At 39.7% G+C, this 26,977-nt stretch overlaps 1 protein-coding gene across 1 annotated transcript in view; it reads left to right on the top strand.

Moving 5' to 3' along the window:
• CDH17 (cadherin 17) overlaps positions 1–25,811 on the top strand; it is a 99,654-nt gene extending 73,843 nt beyond the window's left edge. Inside the window, exons 13-18 of the mRNA XM_027131405.1 lie at positions 9,283–9,527; positions 12,796–12,926; positions 15,080–15,319; positions 21,550–21,666; positions 21,801–21,914; positions 24,918–25,811. Of these exons, the coding sequence (XP_026987206.1) occupies positions 9,283–9,527; positions 12,796–12,926; positions 15,080–15,319; positions 21,550–21,666; positions 21,801–21,914; positions 24,918–25,018 (948 nt within the window). The 3' untranslated portion in view covers positions 25,019–25,811. The remainder of the gene's footprint in view (positions 1–9,282; positions 9,528–12,795; positions 12,927–15,079; positions 15,320–21,549; positions 21,667–21,800; positions 21,915–24,917) is intronic.
• The last annotated feature ends 1,166 nt before the right edge of the window (positions 25,812–26,977 follow it).

Raw genomic sequence — 26,977 nt, 5'->3', positions numbered from 1 at the left:
AAGGTCCAGGGAAGCCAATATGGAGAGGACAGCATTGAGCCAATTTTTGACTGAGTGGGAGAATTTTTTCAGATGTTGGGGAAGGGCAGGCCAAGCTAATGCAATCATGTGTCAATTTTTCTCTTCATGAAAGGATACTACCATTTTTGTTTAACTGATGAGAAACTGATATAAACTCAAGTTAAAGAGCTGACAGCTCACCAGGAGATCCTGGGTCCTCCAGGCCTGGAAGAGTGAATAAAACAGTGCAGTTCCCATAATCTATAATGTGCCTTTTGGGCTTTACTTTAGTTCCTTCATCCTTTTTGAGGTCATGGGTACCTTTGAGACTCTGACAAAAGCTACATATCCTCCCCCTACCAAAAGATTCACATATGAACATATGTATTGTTAAACAACAAAAATTCCATTGAGTAAACTTAAGGATCAGATTGGCTTTATTAAATACTTCATAAATCAAGTGTCATCCCATTTAGCAATTAGAAAGAAGCTCCACCAAGCTGTAGAAAAGAAAAGATTTTTTAAAGGTAGAAAGGGGGCGGACAAAGGGAATTATTAGCAAAGAATGCATTGCTTCAGACAAGGCTGCCCCCCTAAGGGGAACAAAAGGGCCTATGAGGTGGATTACCTCACTAGTGCTGACCAGATAATTCAAGACTGACTGGTTAAAGGTTGCATTCCTGGAGCAGGGATTGAAACTGCAATAGGTTAGTTATTAAGTTTTGATTTGCTTACATGGGGTTTAGCACAAGTGACTCCATTTTGGGCCTGCTGTTTCTTTTTAACAATTTTCCCCTTTTGATCAGACTCTCAGCTTATCTGAGAGATGTGATCAAAATGTAAGGCATTAAATGCCACTATCACATACCTCTCTGTAGTTCTGTCAGCTTCTGTTGATCCTCTGTGTGGTACTCACAAGTCATAATGTTTTTTTGCTTAATCTCTGTGATAGTCACAGGCATCAGCTTCAGGTTCACAATTTTTAAGTTGGTCATTCTCTTTGTCTCTTTTCTGATGTTCTAGTCTTAGGGAGACTTTGTAGTTAGCAGTTGTGAGCATGCATTTAATGCTTTTTTTTTTTTTGCGGTACACGGGTCTCTCACTGTTATGGCCTCTCCCGTTGTGGAGCACAGGCTCCGGACGTGCAGGCTCAGCAGCCATGGCTCACGGGTCCAGCCGCTATGTGGCATGTGGAATCTTCCTGGACCGGGGGCACGAACCCGTGTCCCCTGCATCGGCAGGTGAACTCTCAACCACTGCGCCACCAGGGAAGCCCTGCATTTAATGCTTTTGAGAGAATACAGCACATGAGGGCGAGTACTCTGATACTAACAAGCAGGATAATTCCCAATGTTTGGAGAGCACTTTGGAGCCATGGTCCCCAAGACCCAAACCAATCAAATCAAATAAGTCAAAGAAAGACTCCATGGCAGAAGTAACCCTTTTAAGCCAAGAGGAGTGGCTTGCTCAGTGATCTTATGGAACTGAATTTCAGCTTCCCCAGAAATGTTACTCCAGGTGCAGCAGGTGGTGTTGGCCACAGTGCAGATACCTCCTTGCTCAGCTAAAAGAGAATCAAGAGCTATATTATTATCAAGAACAACTTGGGCCAGAAAGTCTAAAGATTTTTTTGTTGGACAGCTATTGCTCTAACAGAGGATTTTTCAATATGTTTCAATATTTTCAAGAGTTAAGGAAAGGTTCCTGATCTAGTCTCATTTACATATACTCTTTTTTTTCTCTCTCATTTACATATACTCTTAACTGGGGAAGTATGGCCCTGCTAAAGGAAGTGAATCCTGAGTCATGAATACCTCTTGATAATTCCTTTCTAACTCAATGATGTAAATCCAGGGGAGTCAACCAATAAGGTGTCTCAGTTTGTTTGTGAACATTTAGGGGAGCAGTTAGATAACCTAAGAGACATTGCCTGATATGTACCAGCCGTCTGGGTACATAAGAAGAATGACAACCACCACAGACAAAGATAAATCCTGTCGGGACACAAATCACTTCCACCAAGGTGGCACTGTTAACAGATTCACTTGCAGGGATAGTTGCATTTGCCTGTTCAAGCTAGATGTCAGTTAGGTTTTCTCCTAGCCTGAAATAGTAGTTGTTTTAAACTTCAGAGGTTACCTCCCTTAGCAATGGCCTGGAAGATACAGATGATGGTGTTACCTTTCCAGGCCAATGCCAGAGTAAAAGAAAGGGAAAGAAAAAAAAAAGTTTCTTGTTCAGTTGAAGTGTGAAGTCTTGATGTGGTGTCTTGGAAGGAAGCATCTACCTCAGTGTCAGCTACTTCTCTTCCCAGTCAATTTGATTTGGAGAGTTCCAGCATTTGTATAAGACCAGATGTCAGGTGGAGTCTTCTTCAGCTGTGAGATGTGTATCCAAGGTTTAAGACCCTGAAGTTTGGCTGCCATCAGGGTAGTGAGGAGGACCTGGTATAGTCCCTTCCAAGGAGATTCAAGGGCAGTCTTTGTTCTTAGTGATTCCAATTCAGAAGGGTGGGAGAAAACTGGAAACATTAGTTTGGAAAGTTGTAGCCAGATATTTGAGGAAAGTAGAAAAATTCAGGATCCAATCCAGTTTTCATGTATATAACAAATCCTTAAAGATAATTAGCAGGATTAGAATCTAATATAGATAAAGGTGCAAACATAATTTATTAAGCAGTTAATAAATTTAAGCAGTTATTCCTGCTTTTTAAAAAAATTCTTTTTTAGGATAATCCTACTAAAACTTAATTTGTTTGCATTAAATTTGCCTTGATTATTTACATAAGTGCAGCAAGAATAGTGATTGACTATATAAGCTCTTTTTAAGATTGCTTTGCTGGAACCTTGGAAGCAAGGTACTCTCTGAGTCTATGTACATCTCTCTCAAATGTGACAATTCAGTCCAAGCCTTGGTAATATGGTCAATGTTTCCAGTTGTGTTCCGTTACGGGAGAACAGATTCTTATTGAACTTATGTGAATGACTACCTATATTGCCATGAAAAGAATACATTAAGAGTTTCTAAATTCTGGAAAGATCATGTAGAAAAAAATGTCATTTTTGTTTACAAAGGTATAGTGTATCAATTGCTGTAAGTCATAGATTGCTTAAGTGAAAAGATTTCTTTAAATCTGGAAAACCAAAGCATTAAGGAACCAGCAGTGTTTTAAAAGTCATACAAATTATAATCAATCATCCTCCTCATTTTATTTAATCCAATGTAATTAATACTTGCTGTTTGAATCGAGTTTTTCCACTAGTTCTGGAAATTCTTACTCAGTTTAGTTTTATGATCTTAAAATGATCAGAGGGCTTCCCTGGTGGCGCAGTGGTTGGGAGTCCGCCTGCCGATGCAGGGGACGCGGGTTCGTGCCCCGGTCCGGGAAGATCCCACATGCCGCGGAGCGGCTGGGCCCGTGAGCCATGGCCGCTGAGCCTACGCGTCCGGAGCCTGTGCTCCACAACGGAAGAGGCCACAACAGTGAGAGGCCCGCGTACCGCAAAAAAACAACAACAAAATGATCAGAAACCTGTATTCTAGAATACCTGTCAGAGTCCTTTTTATGGATTTCTCTGAAGATGAAGCAATTTTGTAGGAACGTTTTTGCAAAAGCATTAGAATAAAAATTTAACTATCTGTAAATGACAAAATCCTTAAAATGCCCATTATTAAAGATCTGATGAGAATTCATTATAATGGAATTGACAAGGAAATTTGGTTATTTTTGTAATATGGAATGTTTAAGATAATAATTACAATTATGACTGATAACATCATACCAGGAAATAATAGATTTCCAGGAATTTTATCCTATTTCTGTAACACTTATAACATGTATCTATACAAATATAACATAAAGAAGGCTCAGTATTACTTGTTTGACGATTTTTCCCATGTAATTTAACATATCAAATAAGCCTAATTAGTGTCACATCTCTCTTTTCATAAGGAGAAAGAAGAAATCTTTTCTGATTTTTCCAAAGGCCCTATGGAAAATCCCAAAGTTATTTCCAGGTCAAAAAGACTTCACTTAGAATTTGATTTGGGGAAGTTTGCCAAAAAATTCAAAAGGTTTTGGACACTTGACTAAAAAGGATCACAGATCATTATAAAACAATACTTAATTATCCACTTAATTATCCAAAGTGACAATAAAAGATTTCAAGAGCAAATGCAGTAAGTTACATACTTCTGAGCCAAACTTTGCTCTTTTAATATTGAGAAGACTCAGTTTACTTAAGTAATCAAAGACCTGATAATAAAGATATAAAACACAAAAAATTATTTTGATAAAACACAAAATCTTTGCTTTCCAGGCAGGTTATTTTAAAGATAAAGAAAAAACTTTGTTTAAATTTCTTATTAAGAGTAGATCTCATTTATTAGTAAATCTAATAAAACTTTGTCCTTTTAACAGAGGAAAGAAAATTAAGTTTTAGTTTTACATAAGTATACTACTGGTGTTAAAGCTTATTTTAAAACCCTTATAATAACAATTTAATTTTTAGCCAACTTGACCACACAAGATTTCCTCATTTTCCCTCTCTTTTTCTGTTTCTCTCTTTCATTCTTCTTAACTTCCTATATCCATAGTTTGTCCTTTTTTTTTCTTCCCACTTTGAAATAACTAGTTTTACTTTAGAGCAAAATCACTTTTATTTCCCTCAACAAAATGTATCTCCATACTTTATACCCTTTTAACCAAAAAAAAAAAAAACTCCAAAACAAAAAACATATCCAATTTTCCTTGCATACAGAGTTGTTTCTTATTATTTTTATATATTGCATATTATATTATATATATATAATATATAATATATAATATATATTATATACTGCATATATTAGAATTCTTAACCCTTAGAAACCTTAATTTATAGTGAAAACTTAGTAAGCAGTTGTGAACTGTTCCACTAGCATTCTTTAGATTAGCAAATTTGTGAATACATTTCATAATTTTTAGAAATACATGCTTCTTCATAGTAAAATTTTTAATGTGGCAAAAACCATATATACTAATAGAGCCAAATGTCTTTAGTTCCTCTGCAAAAGGAAACCAAAAGTAGGTAAAAATCTACGTTCAATAATTAATGTTTTAGTATTTTATATTATTTAGAAGTGATCTAGATATTCAATGAACTTCTATCATTTAATTTAGCAAAATGCTAAGGGTGTAAGTTATTAAAGAGAGACTAAGTACACATACCATAAAATATAATTATTGCAGAAAAAAGTTTACCTAAAAACTCTTATCCCACTTACATCTATCTAAATCACTTGCTCCCAACTATTATGTTTAGATTACCCATGAAAACTTCATGAGACATTAGACAAAGTCAACCATCACCATAAGCTTTTTTTTAAAAAATTTTTTGCTGACAAACTTTGTAACAGAGATAACATGGACTTATTTGACTAATAAACCCGTGTAGAATAAAATTTGTGTGCCTGTATTGTATTCAGTGTCATTCTAGACACATTCTATTTTAATCAAACCAGCAACTTTAAATTAACGTTGATATAAAATATTTTCCCAGAATATATAAAACTGAAAAACATTTGGATTAGCCTCTATTATATTTTTGAGACTTTCTATGAAGACTACATTTATATAAATGCTTGTTTGTTTAAGCCAGATAAATAGAACTCTTTTGTAAATGAGTCTTAGCAATACCATACATCTGCAACACACGTATATGTAGACACACATGAACATACAGACGGATGCAGAGACCTTATCACATCTGTTTTACTAGTTATTAAAAGAGTTGAATTTAAGTTGCTTTTTTTTGGTCCTAAATTTCTAATGACCTTTCCCCTTTTTGTTTTTCTTCTGATAAAACTTACCTCCCTGAAGTTTGTACTTTAACATTTACATCTCAGAGGCACAGGGAAAGAATGCAAGTTATAAGCCTTTTAAGATAAAATAGGGGCGGTTTGGAGATTGGTAAAAGGAATAGGTGAACTTTGAATCGCCTCTAGAGCTGCATATCTAGTTTTGCAAAGATTTGTAAGATGAAAAGAATTGCTCTTGATTCCTCAAGGGATTGGTTTGAAACCTAAATGACATCATCAATAGCTTGTCAGTTTTCAGCCTGTTTAAATGGTAAATGTTTCTGGCAGTATTAAAGAACTCCATGGACCCAAGAGGTATACTCAAAGAGGGTGCAAAGGTTACTACCTTTCTAGGATCCAGAGTTACTCCCAAAGATAGCGAAAGGAAAAAACTGACAGCCTGCTTGCCCTAGGTAGGCAGAAAGCCAAGCTAAGCTCTTATTTTATTAATAAAAGGTAACTAATTAATAGTTTCTTCAGAGTGGAGAGGCGATTCAGACAGAAGATTACCAGAATGAATATTCAAATAAAGGATGATGGAGGGGAGCAGTAGGAATTATGTCAGTCCTATAGTCTTTTTTGGGCACCTTTTATATCTCTAATTTTTTATTAGCCTTTTGCAACAAAATTTTCAATGACACTATTTTGGAAATTTTAAGTCTTTTGGGGGCTTCTGCATGCCCATTAAAATAGGTATTCCTTGATTTTAAGTGCAATTCTTTTTTTTTTTTTTTTTTCCGGTACGCGGGCCTCTCACTGTTGTGGCCTCTTCCACTGTGGAGCACAGGCTCCGGACGTGCAGGCTCAGCGGCCATGGCTCACGGGCCCAGCCGCTCCGCGGCACGTGGGATCTGCCCGGACCAGGGCATGAACCCGTGTCCCCTGCGTCAGCAGGCGGACTCTCAACCACTGCGCCAGCAGGGAAACCCTAAGTGCAATTCTTAAATGCTTTTATCTAATTGGAACGTTTGCTAGGACCCTTAGCAGCAAATGGAGTTCAACTTCCATTACTTTCCGTTCAGCCATATTTGGGACCTCAGTCTGATGGTTACCAAGCCAAGTTCTTATGCACAAAATTCTAGGTTGTCTTTAGTAAAATGTTGGCCATTTTTTTGTAGGTATTTATAGCTCCTGAGACATAGTTTTTAGACATAAAATAAGCAGGTATGCTGGAAGGTGGCGCACTTAACTCTTTAGCGTTTATGGATCCCATTAGCTATGCTGAACTAATACCTAAAAGGGCTGTGCCACTGACTTGGGGATTGTGCATTGTTTTACCATGTATTGTACCTTGTTGCACAGAAATTTTCTTTAGGTTGGCAGGTGGTCTGTATCAATCTAACCTGTTCTATGACCAACTTATCCTAATACAGGAGTCTTTCAGTTAGGTGGTGAGCATTCTAATAGCCCTTATAATGCTCCATCTGTACCCACCAAATTTTGCAGCTTTTTTTTTTTTTTGGCTTCTGAGATCTCTGCTAGCAATAGCCCTTATCTACACAAAATAAGACAAACAAACATGTACACCTTAACACACCAGAGGTAACCAAGAGAAGGTTGTGCACACCATCAGCAATTCCCAGCATGGATTAAGTCAACAGATTGCAGTAAATGGGGACTGTGGACTGGAACTAGGGAAAGGGATGCTATACAACCGAGGGGAACTTCAGACAGAACCAAGGCCTAGGGACTCAGATTCTGCATGGAACCATCAGCCAGCTCAAGTTGACCCACTGAGCCCTGGACTGGAAAGCCAAGTGGATCAGGATCTAAACACAAAGAGAGTGGAGCTCAGAGGGGTTTACCCCCAGCTCTTGGAAATGGCAAGAAGGACAGTGAACTTAGAGTTTTTGAGGGGTACCACACCTGTGTTTCTCGTTGTCCTCAAAGCTGTTGTAAGTCTCCTCCAATCCCACCACTGCCACCAAATTTGTTAACAAAAATTCAACTGAGGAAATTTAAGGATCCAAATGACTTTAAATGGATTGGGCATTAGGAATCTAGCACATAGAAGGAACCTCCGCCAAGCTGTAGAAAAGGAGAGGTTATTAAAGGCAGAAAGGAGGCAGAAAAAGGAAATTATTAGCAAAGAATGCATTGTTTCAGGCAAGGTTGCCCTCCTAAAGGGAACAAAAGGGCCTATTGGGCAGATTACCTCACTAGTTCTGATGAGGTAATTCCAGGTTGATTGGTTAAAGGTTGCATTTCTGGGCAGGGGTTGAGACTGTAATTAGGTTACGTATTAAGATTGGGTTTGTTGACATGGGGTTTAGCACAAGTGACCCCATTTTGGGCCTCCTGTTTCTTTTTAACAATGCAATATTTAGATTTTGGTTTCTAGGAGTTCATGGATCCCAGGAAACCCTTTCTTTCCCCTTTAGAAGCCCTACTTTAGGGTCTGTCTCGTTCCTCAGCAGGTCTCTAGGATTAGGACTTTTTCCCAATAGAATTATGGATTCTGCCTTGAGAGGAACCTTAAAAGAATGTAAACCAATTGTTTGGGTGATATTTAAAAAAAAAAACAATTGCTTAAATGATACTTAAGTCCTTTTATGCTAGCCTGACATGTATTGTTTAAGCCTATTCTTTTTTTTTTTTGCGGTACGCGGGCCTCTCACTGTTGTGGGCTCCCCCGTCGCGGAGCACAGGCTCCAGACGCACAGGCTCCAGACGCGCAGGATCCAGACGCGCAGGCTCAGTGGCCATGGCTCATAGGCCCAGCCGCTCCATGGCATGTGGGATCTTCCCAGACCGGGGCACGAACCCGTGTCCCCTGCATCGGCAGGCGGATTCTCAACCACTGCGCCACCAGGGAAGCCCTGTTTAAGCCTATTCTTGAAAGCTTCCAGAGTTAGGAACTTGCTTTTTGAAGCAACTCTTTCTGTCTTGGGTAGCCCTAACCGTTAAATTCTTCCTCAAACTAAACCAAAATTAGTTTCTTGATTTTCATTCCTGGTCCTGTCCGACATGGCTTGAACCAGAGCAGACCATCGATCTCTTGATTGTGTCTGCTAAACTCTCCCACCCTCCATGAGTTTAAAGTCTTTTATTTTGAGGTTTAAGTCCTGAGGTTTCTGGGAAATCATCCTCCACCAATGTGAAAATCTCTGCATAAGCACTTCCCAATGACTTCTGAGAACCATCTTGAGAGAATCAGTAAGTTTCTGCTGAATGAATGAATTACTCAAGGGTTAATAAATTTGAGGAGTGCTGCATTGATTTCCTCTTCTAGGAGAGTCCGAACACACATTAGGATATTAAAAGTCCTGAGAAGTCCTGCAGCAAAAACTTTTCCATGGCTCTATTATCCTGAAAAGTAAGTTTTTGCTGACACTAGATTAAGAACTGCTGCTCTGTAAGCGTTTTTTCAAGGAACATAGGGAATGAATCTTAAGAGAGCTAAGTATCCCCCAATTAATTTTCCTTCTTTTTTTCCCTACACAGCCTCTTGATTTTGAAGCAGCAGATGTTTACAATATTGTGTTCCAAGCAGAAAACCCGGAGCCTCTGGTGTTTGGTGTACAGTACAATGCCAGCTCTTCTGCTACATTCAGACTTATTGTGACAGATGTGAATGAAACACCGCAATTTTCCCAACAACTATATCAAGCAAAAGTCAGAGAGGATGTGGCTAAAGGCACCAAAGTGGGCAACGTGACTGCCAAGGATCCGGAAGGTCTGGACATAAGGTAGAGGAGAGCAGTGCTGGGCAGGCCTAGCCGTGCGCTGTGACCACAGATGGTGGGGAGGAGGAAGGGCTGGGAAGGGCAGAGAAGCTGGCCTGACTCCAGGACTCTCCCCTAAGGGAGCAGCCAGCAATCTGAGGCCATGTCCCAGTGCACTTGGTGAATCTGCCCTTGGTTCTGGCAGGGTGCCAGTACCCTGGGGGGCATCAGTGAGAATCCAGGCTCGGGCAAGCGGGAAGCGGGTCAGATTCCACCCCAACCTGCCTACTGCAGGTCCCGGCTGAGAGCTGGTGAGTTCAGGAGGTGGGGTCTAGAGACTGGGCTGTCCAAAGCTAGGCCCTCTGTCTGGATCAGTCATGGGACCAGGGTCTGGGGAAGAGTTCCAGCCCCTAAGGCGGACTGGAGTTCTAAACAGAAGAATAAAGCAAAAACCTGACTCGGCAGACTCAGCCACCTGATAGGGTGAAGGGAATCTTCTCAAAGTGGGTCGTATAGGATCCTCAGCTTTGCAGAGAGCAGGTCTGGGGCAACAAGACTCATTCCAGAACTCAGCCCTGGAGAGATGAGTACATGGGCTGAGAAGGTTAAACAAGATGTGTAACTCTTTCTACCTTAGCAATTCTCAATCTTTTTTTTTTTTTCAGTGCAATAGAACCCGCACAGATTTGCCTTAAATATGTACAATGATAATTAATTTTTCTAAGATAACATATGTATGTGTATGTATCCATATCTGTATCAACATCTATAACCTTTTTAAGATCATCTAGTTAATAAGCACACAGATAGGACTTGAACCCGGATCTTTTGCTTCTATTGTAGAACATCAGTCCTACTGTCCATGGCATGACAGATATTTTAGCATGACTTAAAACCCATGCATGTGGTTATGAATGACAATTCCTTACGTGCCTCTAAACATTTAAGGGGAGTTTCGCCTCCCATTGAGCGATCATTTAGGCAATTGGAATCAGTTCCAAGACCTTTTTCTTATTGTCTAAGATCCCACCTACTGTTTTGCTCTGCAAGCACTTGTCAACTTTCATAAAGACAAATATGAGGGCTTCCCTGGTGGCACAGTGATTGAGAGTCCGCCTGCCGATGCAGGGGACACGGGTTCATGCCCTGGTCCGGGAGGATCCCACATGCCACGGAGTGGCTGGGCCCGTGAGCCATGGCCGCTGAGCCTGCGCGTCCGGAGCCTGTGCCCCGCAGCGGGAGAGGCCACAACAGTGAGAGGCCTGCGTACCGCAAAAAAAAAAAAAAAAAAAAAGAAAGACAAATATGAGAAAGGAAAGAAGACTTGGGTTGTACTGTATGGATAGTGTAGATACTGCTCCGTACATCAGTCACTAATTATGATGGGGCACAAAACGTTCCTAATTTAACAACCATTTATTGTTTAACAAATGCTTCTATCTCCCTTATGAGAATGCTATGAAAGTTATTAGTCAGAGACAAGTGAGTAAAAATTTGAGTTTATGAGTGGAGAAAACAAAGGCATTTAAGATCATTCCTCAGATGGGTCCAGGAAAAGATATAACGTATGTACTATTAAGTTATAATCAGGAAGATGAGAAAGAAGACTGAGAAAGGGAGTGTCCTGTAAGAGACAAATGAAAAAAGTACTTCATGAATGAGGAATAATCAATAGATCGAATGCTAGTAATGAGTCAGTTAAGAATTAAGGATGACTCCAAAGCTGCCAAAGCCTGAGCAATGTAATTCTTTTCTTTCTTTCAGGTCCACAAACTTAGAATCCATTAGCACCCAGTGGCTCCTAATCCCCTGTATCAGTAAATATTAGAGATTCTTTCATCCACCTGCTTCTCACCACTTCTGCAATGGTCCAGGTCACCATAATCATCTCCTCCACCCCTCCCTGAGTCCATTCACTGCAATCAGAGTGTGGGTCTTTAAAAAAGTAAATCAGATCATGTGACTCCTCTGAAAACCTTCCAACGGGTGTCTGTCTCACTCAGAAATCCCGACTACATAGGAATTTTTAATTCACCGACCATACACATAACCTAACACAGTGCTTGGCATATAGAATATTCTAACACTGGGGAAAAATTAATTTGAACTAACGCATTATAACTTCTTAATCATTCTCCTACTACTGGACATGTAGGTTGCTTCCAGTATTTTTTTTTAAATTCTAGAAAAGTTTTGAATGTATGTATATAATTCTTTTTCTTAACTTCTATTCAATTGTTTTTTATTTGGAGAACATTTCCAGAGGTGGGATTCTTTGACCTAAAGATATAGACATCCTTATGGCTCTGAAGTGTTGTTCCCAAAAGGCTATAGAAATTGGTTTTCCTGTGGTTCTAGGCTTGTCTCTCTCAAATTCACCTTTCATACACCTACCAATGAGTTCCATTGAAGACACAAACATGACTAGGTCACCATCCTGCTTACCACCATTCCCTGGCTGCCCACTGCTTCTCATGTTTCAGCTCTTTCCAATCCCTCTGGCTTCATCTTTTGCCATCCACTGCGTCCTATTGATATGTTATCCCACCACTGCTGGAATGCCTGATGCCTCCACACCCTAAGCTACTCCTTGGCCTCTCAGCCTTAGTTCATACAATTCCTTCTGCTTAAAGCATCCTTCTTTGTCTTGCTTCAGTTAACATCTACTCTTTCAGAAAGACTTCTCTGATTCCCTTTAATTTATTTGGGATTCCACATGGCCTCTTTGTATTCACCACATTTTACTGGAATTATCTGTCTCTGTGTCTGTCTCCTCCACCGGCCTAGAATCCCTTTGTGTAATCTCCTCTCTTGGTCCACAGCATGATATTTGCTAAGCCCTCAATAGATGTCTGCTGAATGAGGAATTCACTGCGCCACCCACCAGTAGCCTCTGAGTATCCACCCATTCACACATTTCCACCAATGAGTGTTCAAGTTTTCTGAGAGGGGGCGGTTTGCTAATCAATTTTAAAAGATAATTCCAGGTTGTTTTAATTGAAATTCTTTGATTACCAGAAAAGTTTAACTTTTTTTCTGCTAGAGTTTGTGATGATACCTTTTCTTTTAAAACAAGTACAAAAACCACTTTGTAAGGATGAACAAATCCTCCCTTTGAAGGCCGATGGTTTGCAAATAAAGCAGTAATAATATTAGATCACGTTTCTTTAAATATGTTGTCAGTAATATGCAAGGGATAGTGCGGATATAATAGCATAGTGATGCATAAACTATCTTTACATTTTCCTGCAGAGTAATGTGGGCTTCCTTTTGCTCTTTTCTCTTACTAAAGTTATTCACTAAGAGGTGACAAGAGAGGTTGGCTAAAAATTGACCCCGTCACCGGCGAGATCTTTAGTGTGGCTCCGCTGGACAGGGAAGCTGAAAGTCTGTATCGGGTACAAGTGGTGGCAACAGAAGTAGGTGAGCCGAAATGGATAAATAAATTAAAAAATAATAATAAATAAAAGGTAACACAAATGATTAGGGGCTACATCAGTAGAAATGGGAAGGAGGGTGAGGTGGGTGGGAAATTGGGTCAAATTGTCAGAATATCTTACTTACAGTGGAAAAATGAGAAGGGTACAAAAGTGGAGGAGTGCTCACACCTTCTCGGTTTTGTTCAAGATGAGAACCCCCGTGCCCGGTAGCAGGGCTCTTTCAGGCAGGGAAGCACCTGGAGGCTGGCTAGGCTTCAGGGCTGCTGCTCACTCTGTGGTGTCCTGAAGGGACCACAGCTTCTAGGAAGGTTCCTGTGACCCCACTGAGCTACCTCCCTTCCTCCAAAGTGGCTGTGGGTTTCTCCAGGGAGCAGGGTCAAACCACTGACCTGCCTACCTAGACTATTACTTGCTCCTTCAGGCTTAAATTGCAGTGACCGAGGTCTCATCCTTTTGAAGCATAAAATGTTTTGTTCAATGTTCTCAACTTCATATATGCCAGAATCACCCGGGAGCTTGTTCAATACAGATAGGAATTCACCTTGCAGAGTCTGATTTGGTAGATTTGGGTGGCCCTGGATATCTGTTTTGATGAAACCAGGTGAACTTTTGAAAGGAAAGATTTATTATAAAGATAAGCCAAAGATGTTTGAATCTTATGTAGCTATAAAAATAAACTCACAGGAATATTATGCTTACCAGTGATAAGGCTCGTGATTAAAACACTGAGTTTCTTTACGTTTAAATGGAATTTTCCAACTTGGAGTCGGGATTCTGTTGATCTTATGCTGGTCAGAGCCTCGAATTAGACAATAAATATATCTGCCTGGCTTACCAAAAAATTAGAATTGAACAGATTATGACTAAATAAATATAGTTTTATACCAGAGAAGGAAACTTTCAAAACGTGAAGCCCAGGGTTGGGAGCTGGAATGTGGAACATTCCAATAGGTGGGAATCATGAAAATGGTCCCTGTGTGTGAAAAGATGAAGAAAAACAAAAGTACTGCAGGCACGTTAAACCAGTGAGGGTAGACACGCAGAAGCGCGTGTCAAACTTGGAATGGTGGTGTGTGAGTGGACGGGCCTCGCTGAGGCAGGTCGGGGACTGGCTCTCTCTCTTACTTCTAGTTGATGTGCTTCTTTCTAGCACATACCACTATCACACTCCATAAATTTAACTCTCAATTTAAGAGTTCCTGATTTAATCAGCAGGAAGTTTCTGGCTAAGCCTTTGTGCTGTGCCTTCCGCTAAAATGTACTGTGGGGTCAGCACTTCGCTTTGGATGTGTCCTAAAGGCCTCTCACATTTTAGAAGTTTCATGAATCGAAACCAGGGTTCAAAACCCTGCTCTGCAGTTGTTGGCCCTGAAATGACACACATTGATGAAATGACTTCCTCCTTTGGTTAAGGAGACAGCCGACAAGAAAAGCAGGCAAGTAGTGTTTACTGGAATTGAAGCAGGTCTGAGTCAGAAATTGTAGAAACATCAGGGAGAATGAGAACAGTAAGTGTTTACGTTGTACTGACCGTCCTGTTCTAAGCACTTACCCCTCATACAACACTATGGGGTAGGTACTATTATTGACCGTATTTGATGTATGAAGAAACCAAGGTACTGAGAAGTAACTTGCCCATGATCACACAGTTACCAATTGTTCAGGCTACAGAGGTCAAAATTTTCTCCAGGACACCACAGCAAATAACATTTGTACAGCTCTGTACAATTTTCTAAGAATACATGTCAGATCCTCATAAAGTCACGTTTTACAGCTGAAGAAATGAGCCTTAGAAAACTTAACGAACATGCCTAAGTCAGTGTTGAGCGATTAAAGGTGTGGGCTCTAGAGTCAGATCCCCTGGGTTGGAAGCCTCTCTACCGCTATGTGACCTTGGGCAAGTCACACAACTTCTCTGAACCTCAGTCTTCTCATCTGTAAATGTACACCAGTGTTGTTTTGAAGTAATGTATATAAAATGTTAGCACATAATCCTTATTATTATCAAGACTTTCTAAGCAGAAAATGAAACTAGGTCTGAATTGTAAACTTTTTTTTAAAGAAAAGGAAATATCCTTTCTTATTGAGAGGAGAATGAGAAAGCAGATACCATATTTCAATGATTCAATTCCTTAGGTGGATCCTCCTTGAGCTCCGTGGCGCAATTCCACCTGACCCTCATGGACGTGAACGACAACCCCCCGCGGCTGGTCAAGGAGTACACAGGCTTGTTCTTCTGCTATCCCCTGAAAGCACCCGGAAGTCTCATTTTCGAGGCCACCGATGATGATCAGCAGTTATTTCGGGGTCGACACTTTACATTTTCCCTTGGCAGTGAAAGCTTACAAAAAGACTGGGAAGTTTCCAAAATCAATGGTGAGTTGTCAAAAGAACATCGAGAAAAACACTGATGGGCGATGGAATGAGTTTTTATTTGCCTTGGTAGGCATGCAGCACTCAACACAGAGCTTTCTTCCACGCTCCAGGAAGGAAGTTCATGCTGTGGAAACTTGCACAGGCAAGCTCTCCAGAGGGTTGAAAGCCCCCGGGGTTTGGAGGAAAGAAAGATTGTTAATACACAACATCTCTCTTAGTGTACATGAATAGTTGGACAATCAGAGCAACATTGCAAAATTTCCAATGGCAGCTGAGAAACAGGTTTCATCATGATTATTTTTAAAATAAATTTATTTATTTTATTTATTTTAATTTTTGGCTGTGTTGGGTCTTCCTTGCTGCGCGGGCTTTCTCTAGTTGCGGCGAGGGGGGGCTACTCTTGGGTACGGTGCGTTGGCTTCTCATTGTGGTGGCTTCTCTTGTTGCTGAGCATGGGCTCTAGGCACGAGGGCTTCCGTAGTTGTGGCGCACGGGCTCAGTAGTTGTGGCACGCGGGCTCTAGAGTGCAGGCTTAGTAGTGTGGCACATGGGCTTAGTTGCTCCACGGCATGTGGGATATTCCTGGACCAGGGCTTGAACCCATGTCCCCTGCATTGGCAGGTGGATTCTTAACCACTGCGCGCTAAGGAAACCCGCTCATCATGATTTTTAAAAAGAGCTTTATTGAAATATAATTGACTTACAATTAACAGCACATATTTAAAGCATACAATTTTATAAAAATCAATATATGTATATACCATTGAAGCCATCAGCACAATCAGATAAGAAGAGTTCCCCCCCCCCCCCAAAGTTTTATTCATGCTCTGTTGCAATCCCTATTTTCCACCCCACACTGTCCATCCCTCACTCCAGGTAATCACTGATCTGCTTCCCGTCACTATAGATTCGTTTGCATTTTCAAGAATTTTATCTAAATTAAATAACAGCATGTACTCTTTTTTTGTTTGGTGAATATCACTTAGTATACATATTTGGGGATCTCACCATGTTGTTGCATATATCAACACTTCACTGCTTTATACTGTAGAATAGTATTCCATTGTATGACTATATCATGATTTATTATTCATTAACATATTGATTATTACTTAAATTGCTTCCAATTTTTGCTATTTCAAATAAAATTGCTATGAACATTTGTGAACAAGTGCTTTGTAGGAGCTATGCTTTCATTTTTCTTGGTTAAATACCTACAAGTCATCATATGGTAGCTATACAGTCAAATTTTTAAGAGAATATCAAATTGCTTCCCGAATAGTCTGTAACATTTTACATTCCCACCAGTGAATGAGAATTCTAGTTGCTTAATATTCTTCCCAATGCTTGCTATGCTCAGTCTTTTTAATTTTAGCCACTGTAGTGGGAGTGTAGTATTTCATTGTTTTTTTTAATATGGTTATATGAGTTGTTAACATATTTATTAACTTGTTTTTTTTTTAACGTCTTTATTGGAGTATAATTGCTTTACAATGGTGTGTTAGGTTCTGCTTTATAACAAAGTGAATCAGTTATACATATACATATGTCCCCATATCTCTTCCCTCTTGGGTCTCCCTCCCTCCCACCCTCCCTATCTCACCCCTCCAGGCGGTCACAAAGCACCGAGCTGATCTCCCTGTGCTATGTGGCTGCTTCCCACTAGCTATCTATTTTACGTTTGGTAGTGTATATATGTCCATGCCACTCTCTCACTTTGTCCCAGCTTCCCCTTCCCCTTCCCCGTATCCTCAAGTCCATTCTCTAGTAGGTCTGTGTCTTTATTCCTGTCTTACCCCTAGGTTCTTCATGACCTTTTTTTTTTCTTAGATTCCATATATATGTGTTAGCATACGGTATTTGTTTTTCTCTTTCTGACTTACTTCACTCTGTATGACAGACTCTAGGTCCATCCACCTCACTACAAATAACTCAATTTCGTTTCTTTTAATGGCTGAGTAGTATTCCATTGTATATATGTGCCACATCTTCTTTACCCATTCATCTATCGATGGACACTTAGGTTGATTCCATGTCCTGGCTATTGTAAATAGTGCTGCAAGGAACATTGTGGTACATGACTCTTTTTGAATTATGGTTTTCTCAGGGTATATATGCCCAGGAGTGGGATTGCTGGGTCGTTATGGTTTTAATTTATATTTTCTTAATGACTAATGGTGTTGAACATCTTTTCATATGCTTATTTGCCATCCGTATATCTTCACTGGTGTAGTGTCTGGTCAAATATTGTGCCTGCTTAAAATTTTTAGCAGTTTGGCTTCTGTTGTTGAGTCATAAACATTCTTTATATAGTCTAGATTCAAGTTCTTTGTCAATATTTTGACAGAGTATTGTCAAAAAATAAATATTTTTTCCCAGGCCATGGCTTACATTTTTATTTTGTAACAGTGCCTTTTGAAGAGCAAATTAAATTTCTTTCTTTTTTTTTTTTTTTTTGTGGTACGCAGGCCTCTCACTGTTGTGGCCTCTCCCGTTGCGGAGCACAGGCTCCGGACGCGCAGGCTCAGCGGCCATGGCTCACGGGCCCAGCCTCTTCGCGGCATGTGGGATCTTCCCGGACCAGGGCATGAACCCGTGTCCCCTGCATCGGCAGGCGGACTCTCAACCACTGCGCCACCAGGGAAGCCCGCCCCTAAATTTTTTTGATGACATCTGATTTACTGACTTTTTTGTTCTATAATTTGTGACTATTTTGTGTATTGTTTAAGAAAGTTTTGCCAAGGTCACTAAATTTTTCTATTTTTTTTTCTCCCAGAGGTCTTATAATTTTAGCTTTTACAGTTACGGCTATCTAATTGTTTAAACACTATTTATTGAAAATATCATTTTCACATTGAATTGTCTTGGCATCTTTGTCAAAAATCAAGTGACCACATACATATGAGTCTATTTCTGGACTTTCTTTTCTGTTTCATTGATCTCTTTGTCTTTATAGCAATACTCTAATGTTTTGATTACCACAGCTCAATAATAAGACTTGAAATCAGGTAGTGTAAATGTCCTTGCTTTGTTCTTTTTCAAAACATTTATTTTGCATTTCTACATAAATTTTAGAATTGAACTTGTCTATTTCTACCCAAAAAACCTATGCAGATTGTGATTGAGATTGTGTGAATCTATAGCTGAATTTGGGGGAGAATTTACATCTTAACAAAGTTGAATTTTCCAATCCATGAATATGATTATGTCTCCACTTATTTAGGTCTTCTTTCCTTTCTCTGAGCAATGTGTTTTAATTTTCAATGTATAGTTCTTATAGAATTTCCCCTAAGCATTTCATATGTTTGTGCTATTTTAGATGTTTAAAATTTTTCAGTAATTCCAGGATATGGAGATATAATTGATGATTTTTGTATATTGATCTTGTAGCCTTGTAACATTGCTGACCTCACTTGTAAGTTCTCTCTCCCTCTTTTTTTTACGTTTTCATAGATTTTCTACATAGACAGTCATGTTGTCTGTGAATTATAGGTTTTATTTCCTTTCCAGTCTGGATGGCTTTTATATATTTAGCTTGCTTTCTTAGCGGCTAAAATCTTCAGGACAATGTTGAATGAAGGTAGTGAGAGCAGAAACAACTTGGCTTGTACCTAATCTTAGGGAAATGGCATTCATAGTCTTTCACCATTAAGTATAAAGTTAGCTATAGGTTTTTTGTAGATACCCTTTATCAGACTAAGGACTCTATCTTCTATTCTTAACTTGCTGAGAGGTGTTTTTGGGTTTTTTTAAATTAGGAATGGGTGCTAAAAATTTCAGGTGTATTTTTCTGCATCTATTGAGATGATTGTATGGTTGATTTGGGGTTATGGTTGTTGTTGTTGTTGTTGTCGTTGTTTTGGGGGGGTACGTGGGCCTCTCACTGTTGTGGCCTCTCCCGTTGCAGAGCACAGGCTCCGGACGCACAGGCTCAGCGGCCATGGCTCATGGGCCCAGCCGCTCTGCGGCATGTGGGATCTTCCCGGCCCGGGGCACAAACCCATGTCCCCTGCATTGGCAGGCGGACTCTCAACCACTGCGCCACCAGGGAAGCCCTGGTTGTTGTTGCTTTTGTCTGTTAATTGGAGAAGTATATCAATCAACTTTTGGATGTTAATTCAGTCTTCTCTTCCTGGGATAAAGCTTACTTGGTGGTGAAATATTAGCATTTTTATATGCGGTTGGATTTGATCTGCTAAAATTTTAAGGTTATTTCTATCTATATTCCTAAGGGATATTGGTCTGTATTTTTCTCTTCTTGTAGTGTCTTCGTCTGATTTTGGTATCAGAGTAATGCTGGCTTCATAGAATGAGTTAGGAAGGGTTCTACCTCTTCAATTACCTGGAAGTTTGTGTAAAATTGTTTTTTATTTCTTCCTTAATGTTTGATAGAATTCACCAGTGAAGGCTTCTGGCCCAAAGTTTTCTACAGTAGGACTCAATGCCTACTGTAGTCCTTACCCTCTTTCAACTGGTGTCCTTACCATGAGTTAACTACAAATTCAATTTCTTTAATAGATATAGGGCTATTCAAGTTATAGATTTATTTTTGGTTGAGCTTGTTAGTTTGTATCTTTCAAATAATTTCTCTATTTCATTTGATTTGTCTAATTTATTGGCACAAAGTTATTCATAACATTATTTTATTATTCTTTTAATATCTGCAGAATATGTAGTGATATCACCTCATTCTGATATTGGAAAAATTTGCCTCTATTTTGGTCCTGATCAAGCTGGCTAGAGGTTATTAATTTTGTTGATATATTCTCAATGAACCAGCTTTTGGTTTCATTGATTTTGCTCTATTTTTTTGTTTTGTATTTCATTGTTCAGATCTTTGTTATTTCCTTTATTCTTCTTATGCTGTATTTAGCTTGTTCTTCTTTTTCTATTTTTATTTAGATGGAAGCTGAGGCAATTGAGAACTTTTTCTTTGTTAACATAGGCATTTGGTGCTATAAATTTATCTCTTAGTGTCATGTTAGCTGTATTCTATAAAGTTTGATATGTTTTCATTTTCATTCAGTTCAAAATACTTTCTAATTTCCCTTTAGATTTCTCCTGTGACACATGGGTTATTTAGAAGTGGGCTATTTAGTTCTCATATATGTGGGGATTTCCCACATATTCCTGGTTACTGATTTCTAATTTAATTCCGGGGCTTCCCTGGTGGTGCAGTGGTTGAGAGTCCGCCTGCCGATGCAGGGGACACGGGTTCGTGCCCCAGTCTGGGAGGATCCCACATGCCGCGGAGCGGCTGGGCCCGTGAGCCATGGCCGCTGGGCCTGCATATCCGGAGGCTGTGCTCCACAACGGGAGAGGCCACAACAGTGAGAGGCCCGCCTACCGTAAAAAATTTAAAAAATACTTTAATTCTGTAGTGACCAGAGAACATTTGACTGGAATACTTTTTTTTTTTTTTCTGTATGCGGGCCTCTCACTGTTGTGGCCTCTCCCGTTGCGGAGCACAGGCTCCGGACGTGTAGGCTCAGTGGCCATGGCTCACGGGCCCAGCCACTCTGCAGCATGTGGGATCCTCCCGGACTGGGGCACGAACCCGTGTCCCCTGCATCGGCAGGCGGACTCTCAACCACTGCACCACCAGGGAAGCCCTGACTGGAATACTTTTAAACTTATTGAGACTTTTTTCTTTCAGTACTTTAAAGATATTTCTCCTTTGTGTTCTGGATTGTATTGTTTCTTCTTCATTTCTTTGAATGTCATGTGTCTTTTTTCTCTGGATGTCTTTACGATTTTTTTTTTCACTAGTTTTAAGTAATCTGAGTATTATGTGCCTTGGTGTAATTTTGTTCATTTTTCTTTTTCCTAAGATTTGTTTGTCTTCTTGGATCTGAGGATTTAGACTTTTCATCAAATTTGGAAAAAAGTTAGCAGTTATTTCTTCAAATATGTTTTCTCTTTCTAATTCAGTGTTTGCGGCCACTATATGGAACATAACTACCACGAGTAATGACAACCTGCTATGTTTAGTATTCATTTCTAAAGAGAAGTCATGAATTGAGAACTTGAAGGATGTTTTAGCATCCTTTTTGACATTTTGGAGGGTACCTGTGGAGTGGTAATACTTTTGGTAGTTTAACTCATACTTATATCTAACCATTTCCTAGTCAACTTTAGTATTATATGATACAGAGATGAACTTTATTCCTGCTCATCCAGGGGCCTGCAGTTGTGTTCTCACATCCGTCATTTTTTCCATATTCTGACAGGAACTCATGCCAGGCTCTCCACCAAGCACACGGGCTTTGAGGAGAGAGTTTACCACATCCCAGTCCGCATCAATGATGGCGGTCGGCCACCCTTGGAAGGAATTGTCTCTTTACCAGGTAGATATTTTGCTGCAGGCAACTTGGGATAATGTCTGTCAATATGGTAGTTTGTAGGAATTCTTGTCTTTGAGATGGGATTCTGCAATTGTTCGCTCAAAAATTTATCTACAAAATATGGTTCTGTTTTTCAGTTACTTTCTGCAAGTGTGTGGAAGATAGGTGTTTCCAGCCAGCAGATCACATGCCTGGGATACCTACTGTGGGCATGACAGTTGGTATACTCCTTACCACCTTTTTGGTCATCGGTGAGTATAATTTCTCAGATTTAAGGATTTCTGTTCTGGGCCTTGGAAACATAAGCTCACATCAGGATCTGACTTCATGGACTGGTGTGGGGCTGCTCAAATGGCAATCTAGGCAATAACCGAGAATATAGATCACCAGTAAACCATGTCCAACTTTCCTGATTGGGAGCTACTGCTTTAGTACCACCCTCTACCTATCACTGCCTTGCTGGTTAGGTTGGGAAATACAACATAAGAGGCTTTAAAGAATAAATTATTGTATTTTATGCTTAGTTACCAAGCTTTCATGATGAAGGAGAAAGAAATGCAGTAGCTGTGCCTCTGCTATGTGTCAGGCACAGTGCTTGGTGGGGAACACAGTGACAGATATACACAGATCCATCACTCACAGAGCTTATGGTCTAGTCTGCCATTGTTGGAATAGGTAGAAGCTAGCCTTCCAGTGGAGATGCTGGCATACCTGAAATGTTGCAGAACTCCCCTTTTTATGTTTTGTGACTGTGGGCCTTGATTCTTTATTATTTCAGAATAATTCCACTGCATCACAGGGCTCACTCTGCCATGGCCCCTGCCTGGCTAGATAGCAGAGTTCCCTGTCTTCTTTTTTGTAAACAGCTCAGTACCTACTGTAGTCCTTACCCTCTTTCAACTGGTGTCTTCACCACAAGTTAAGTATTAGAAGTAGATACTTCTGCCCATTTTTTAATTGAGTTGTTTGTTTTTTTGCTGTTGAGCTCCATAAGCTACTTGTATTTCACCAAAGAAGACATATAGGTGGCCAAGAGGCACATGAAAAGATGCTCAAAATCACTAATTATTAGAGAAATGCAAATCAAAACTACAATGAGGTATCACCTCACATGGGTCAAAATGGCCATCATCAAAAAATCTAGAAACAATAAATGCTGGAGAGGGTGTGGAGAAAAGGGAACCCTCTTGCACTGTTGGTGGAAATGTAAATTGATACAACCACTATGGAGAACAGTATGGAGGTTCCTTAAAAAACTAAAAGTAGAACTATTATATGACCCAGCAATCCCACTACTGGGCATATACCCTGAAAAAATCATAATTCAAAAAGAGACATGTACCACAATGTTCATTGCAGCACTATTTACAATAGCCAGGACATGGAAGCAACCTAAGTGTCCATCAACAGATGAATGGATAAAGAAGATGTGGCACATATATATAGTGGAATATTACTCAGCCATTAAAAGAAACGAAATTGAGTTATTTGTAGTGAGGTAGATGGACCTAGAGTCTGTTATACAGATTGAAGTAAGTCAGAAAGAGAAAAACAAATACTGTATGCTAACGTATATATATATATGGAATCTAAAAAAAAAAAATGGTACCAATGAACCTAGTGGCAGGGCAGGAATAAAGACGTAGACACAGAAGATGGACTTGAGGACACAGGGTGGGGAGGGGGAAGCTGGGGTGAAGTGAGGGTAGCATCGACATATGTACACTACCAATGTAAAATAGATAGCTAGTGGGATGCAGTAGCATAGCACAGGGAGATCAGCTCGGTGCTTTGCAATGACCTAGAGGGATGGGATAGGGAGGGTGGGAGGGAGGCTCAAGAGGGAGGGGATATGGGGATATATGTATGCATATGGCTGATTCATTTTGTTGTACAACAGAAACTAACACAGCATTGAGAAGCAATTATACTCCAAAAAAGATGTACTAAAAATAAAAAGTAGATACTTCATCAATTCACCTGTGTAAAGGGGTTTATACAGTTCCACATCCTTTCTCTTTTAAAGGAAGAGCTGGGATTATTCTAAGTCTTCTTAATTGCTCTCTTGGCATCTGGTCTTTTCTGCCACCATCCAGTCTACCACATTGGACTCTGATTCACAGCTCTAAAAGGGATCTCATTTCCTTATACCCTTCCATTCGAATTCCTCATTATTATGGCATAGAAGGGCCTTTGTGACATGACCATTACGCATCCTAATATTGCATGGTGACCATCATTTCTCTTTGAGAACCACAGTTTGGTGCACACCTTTTAAACTAATTGAGCTGGCTTTTGAGGTTTACTCACTTATCAAACTCCCCTCTACTTCTATGCCTTTTCTTATTCTATTTGTCCTCTCATCTTGAAAGGATTTTTGAGTTTTTATGCCATGGTTTTCTAACATGACCATTTACTCTCATAATTTTACAACAAGTTAAAGATTGGATGAGTTTGGTGATCTAAAGATAGAAGTAATAGGATCTTGTAGTTTCATATCCTTACTTTTTTCAAAATAGGAGGGTTGGGATTATTGCAAGATTCTTAATGGGCTTCTGAGTATCCAGTCTTTTTTGCCATGATTCCTCTTGTAAACTTACTGCCAGGTTAATTTCTTAAAAACAACTTACTTTTCCAGATAAGTCTCTGATTTATAGTATACATAGTGCTAAAATGCACAATGTAATTTTGTAGTAGGTCAGAGATGGGGGAAACCAGAGAGGTTAGGTAGTCTACTCAAGCTGGAGCGACAAGGAAGACGGCAAAGAAAATGTAATACTTGATGTGGACATGGTGAAAGTAGGCTTTAGGTAGGTGAATTGGTCTAAGAACAGCTTTCTGGTTTTTCTCATTGGACTACTTCCTCTAGGGAAGAGGAAGAAGAACTGGAATCAACATTTACTGACTGTGTCTGAAGTTCAGGAATTCTGTCTAATGCTCATGCACTTAGTCTTCAGGATAGTGTAGGCATTAAGTCCTATATTCCTTGATAGAGACCCAGTGATAGCCACCAGCTTCTATATGACTTGGGACTTGTTACATATTTACTGACAACAAGGTAAGTGGTAAGCTTACTTATCCAAGAAAGCCCATGCCTAGAATCTCTTAATCACCAGGACAATGAAACTTTGTTGAACCACAAACAAAAATGAAATTATATGAGTCATTTTTTCCTATGCAGGTGCTACTTTATAAATGAATGTGACAGTACATTTTAAGACTCCATCTCTTTGACTCTGAATTTTCTCTTTTAGGTATAATTTTAGCTGTCGTGTTTTTCCAGATAAAGAAGAATAAAGGCCAACATAATGTTGAAAGTGCTCAGGCATCTGAAGTCAAGCCTCTGAGAAACTGAATGTGAAAAGGAATGTTTGAGTCTATGTACCAAGTGCTATTTCAGTAACACAACCATTTAATCCCATAATTTTGCTTTTCATCCAACATGTGCACTATAATTTTTTACGATATACCTTCCTGCCCTTTACTATTTTATTACTCTTAGATATTTCATGTGCTGTAGACATTAGAGATATTTTCCATTTTCTCATGACACTTTTCCACTCTGCAAAAGCCTTAGCTATTCATCCAAACACAAAAATGTATGTGCTTTTCCCTCTTAGGGAAAGAGGGGCTGATGAAATACTCTGTGCAGTTTTTCTTCATTAAGAGATCGATCAATCATCCATCACAGCACATCCCGGATTCCATTTATGCTTTTGCTAATTCCATCCCGTGTCTCCTTCCTCCATATCTCCTTTGGTATTTCACTAATTTTAAAACATTTGTTGGAGGAAAGAACAAAGCTAAGTCTCAGGAAAAAAAATTAAAGCGCAGACCTGTCCCTTAGTTTGAACAGAAACTTTTTGTTGTTATTCGCCTCCTTTAGCCCCACGTGGCTTATGTTGCTTTTCGTTGGAGGATTTTGCACTTGGGAACAGCATGAGGCCACGGCAGACCATGCAGAAGCCTGCTTCATAAACCCTGGTGCCAACGCCAGCCACTACCTACCACGCTCACATGCTGCGCATGTTTTCTTTATGTGTATATTAATAAAGTTCCGGTTATTATATATTTAACAGTAGAGGAAGATAAGGAAGCACAAAAGATGTAGTGACAAAAATCAAGAATAAACATTGGCTTTGGTTTTGTTTCTTGGATCTCTTTGTCTCTGCTTCCTGGTTCTCTGCATTTGTTGAGGGAAGGACTAGATAACAATGGTTATCTATCATTTATCAAAATTGCCTCCCATGTAGAATTAACCCATAAAGAGTGGGTCCACAATGAAATAAAAATTCCCTGTGCTCACGACTGTGGAGTGGGGTGTTCGAGGCAGATACACTAGGAATTTTAAAATCTTAAGTAAGAAAACCTTAGAGATTTGGAAGCATATCGAGGCCCTGGAGCTGTGTTCTGGCTTCTGATTTGAGGCTTGAAAGCATTCAACATTACACAGCCTCTCAGAATTTTCAAGAATGTTTGGGAAAACAACTTGTATCTGAAAAGGTGCTCCTACAATGAAGGCTGAAGCAGGCCATGGAATTCTGTTTTTCATAAATAATCCTCTTTGAGGGCTTTTCTTATATTTTTTTAAGGCAAAAAAGTAAAACAAAAGAAAATATCCGAAATCTATTTCTAAGACCTCAGTATTGCTTTCTTGTATTGATATAATGTTATCCTGGGCTTCAGGATAATACTGAGCTCTCTTAGCTGTTTTTTTTCCACACAAGGCTCATTGGAAAACTCATAACGGGCGAGGTTCTCTCTTGTCTCACCGTGCGCTGGAAGACGAAACAAGAAAACAAAAATCTAAGAGCACCAACAGCAAATTATATCCCAACCTAAGGAATGGTTTAACTTTCTCAGCAACTTCTGTAGGTATTTTCTTGTGTGTTTTTGACCAAGAGTGACTGTGATATGACATTTAGTTCACTTAAAATTGCATCATTGCTAGCCCTGCTTCTTTTCCGGAAAGCACTTTATCATTCCTGAAAGACTGAGGCAGTCCCAAGGCAGGTCTGCTCAGAGGGCTTAGGGATGCCTCCTGCCTCAGTTCAGGGTTGTTCTCTCTGGACCAACTTGTATCATCGAATGATAGACTGATTACACATAACCTTCTCGTCTAAAATCACTGATTAGTATTCACATTTCTTGTGCTGCTCTTCCTCTGGGTGGGCCTTCCCTCTAAACCTTCTCTTCCTTCCATGACCAGATCCCACCCATTCCTAAAGGCTTAAAGACCAATTTATATACTGGTCCCTTTGGGAAGCCTTCTCTTAGGAAACTACAGGGTACCAGGCCACTACCTCATCTAAAC

The sequence above is a fragment of the Aethalodelphis obliquidens genome, unplaced genomic scaffold (assembly GCF_003676395.1).
Source record: "Aethalodelphis obliquidens isolate GAN/ISIS:26980383/991018 unplaced genomic scaffold, ASM367639v1 scaffold39, whole genome shotgun sequence".
NCBI lineage: Eukaryota > Metazoa > Chordata > Mammalia > Artiodactyla > Delphinidae > Aethalodelphis > Aethalodelphis obliquidens.
The sequence above is the reverse complement of the archived record's forward strand: the minus strand, read 5'-3'. Positions and strand labels throughout refer to the sequence as shown.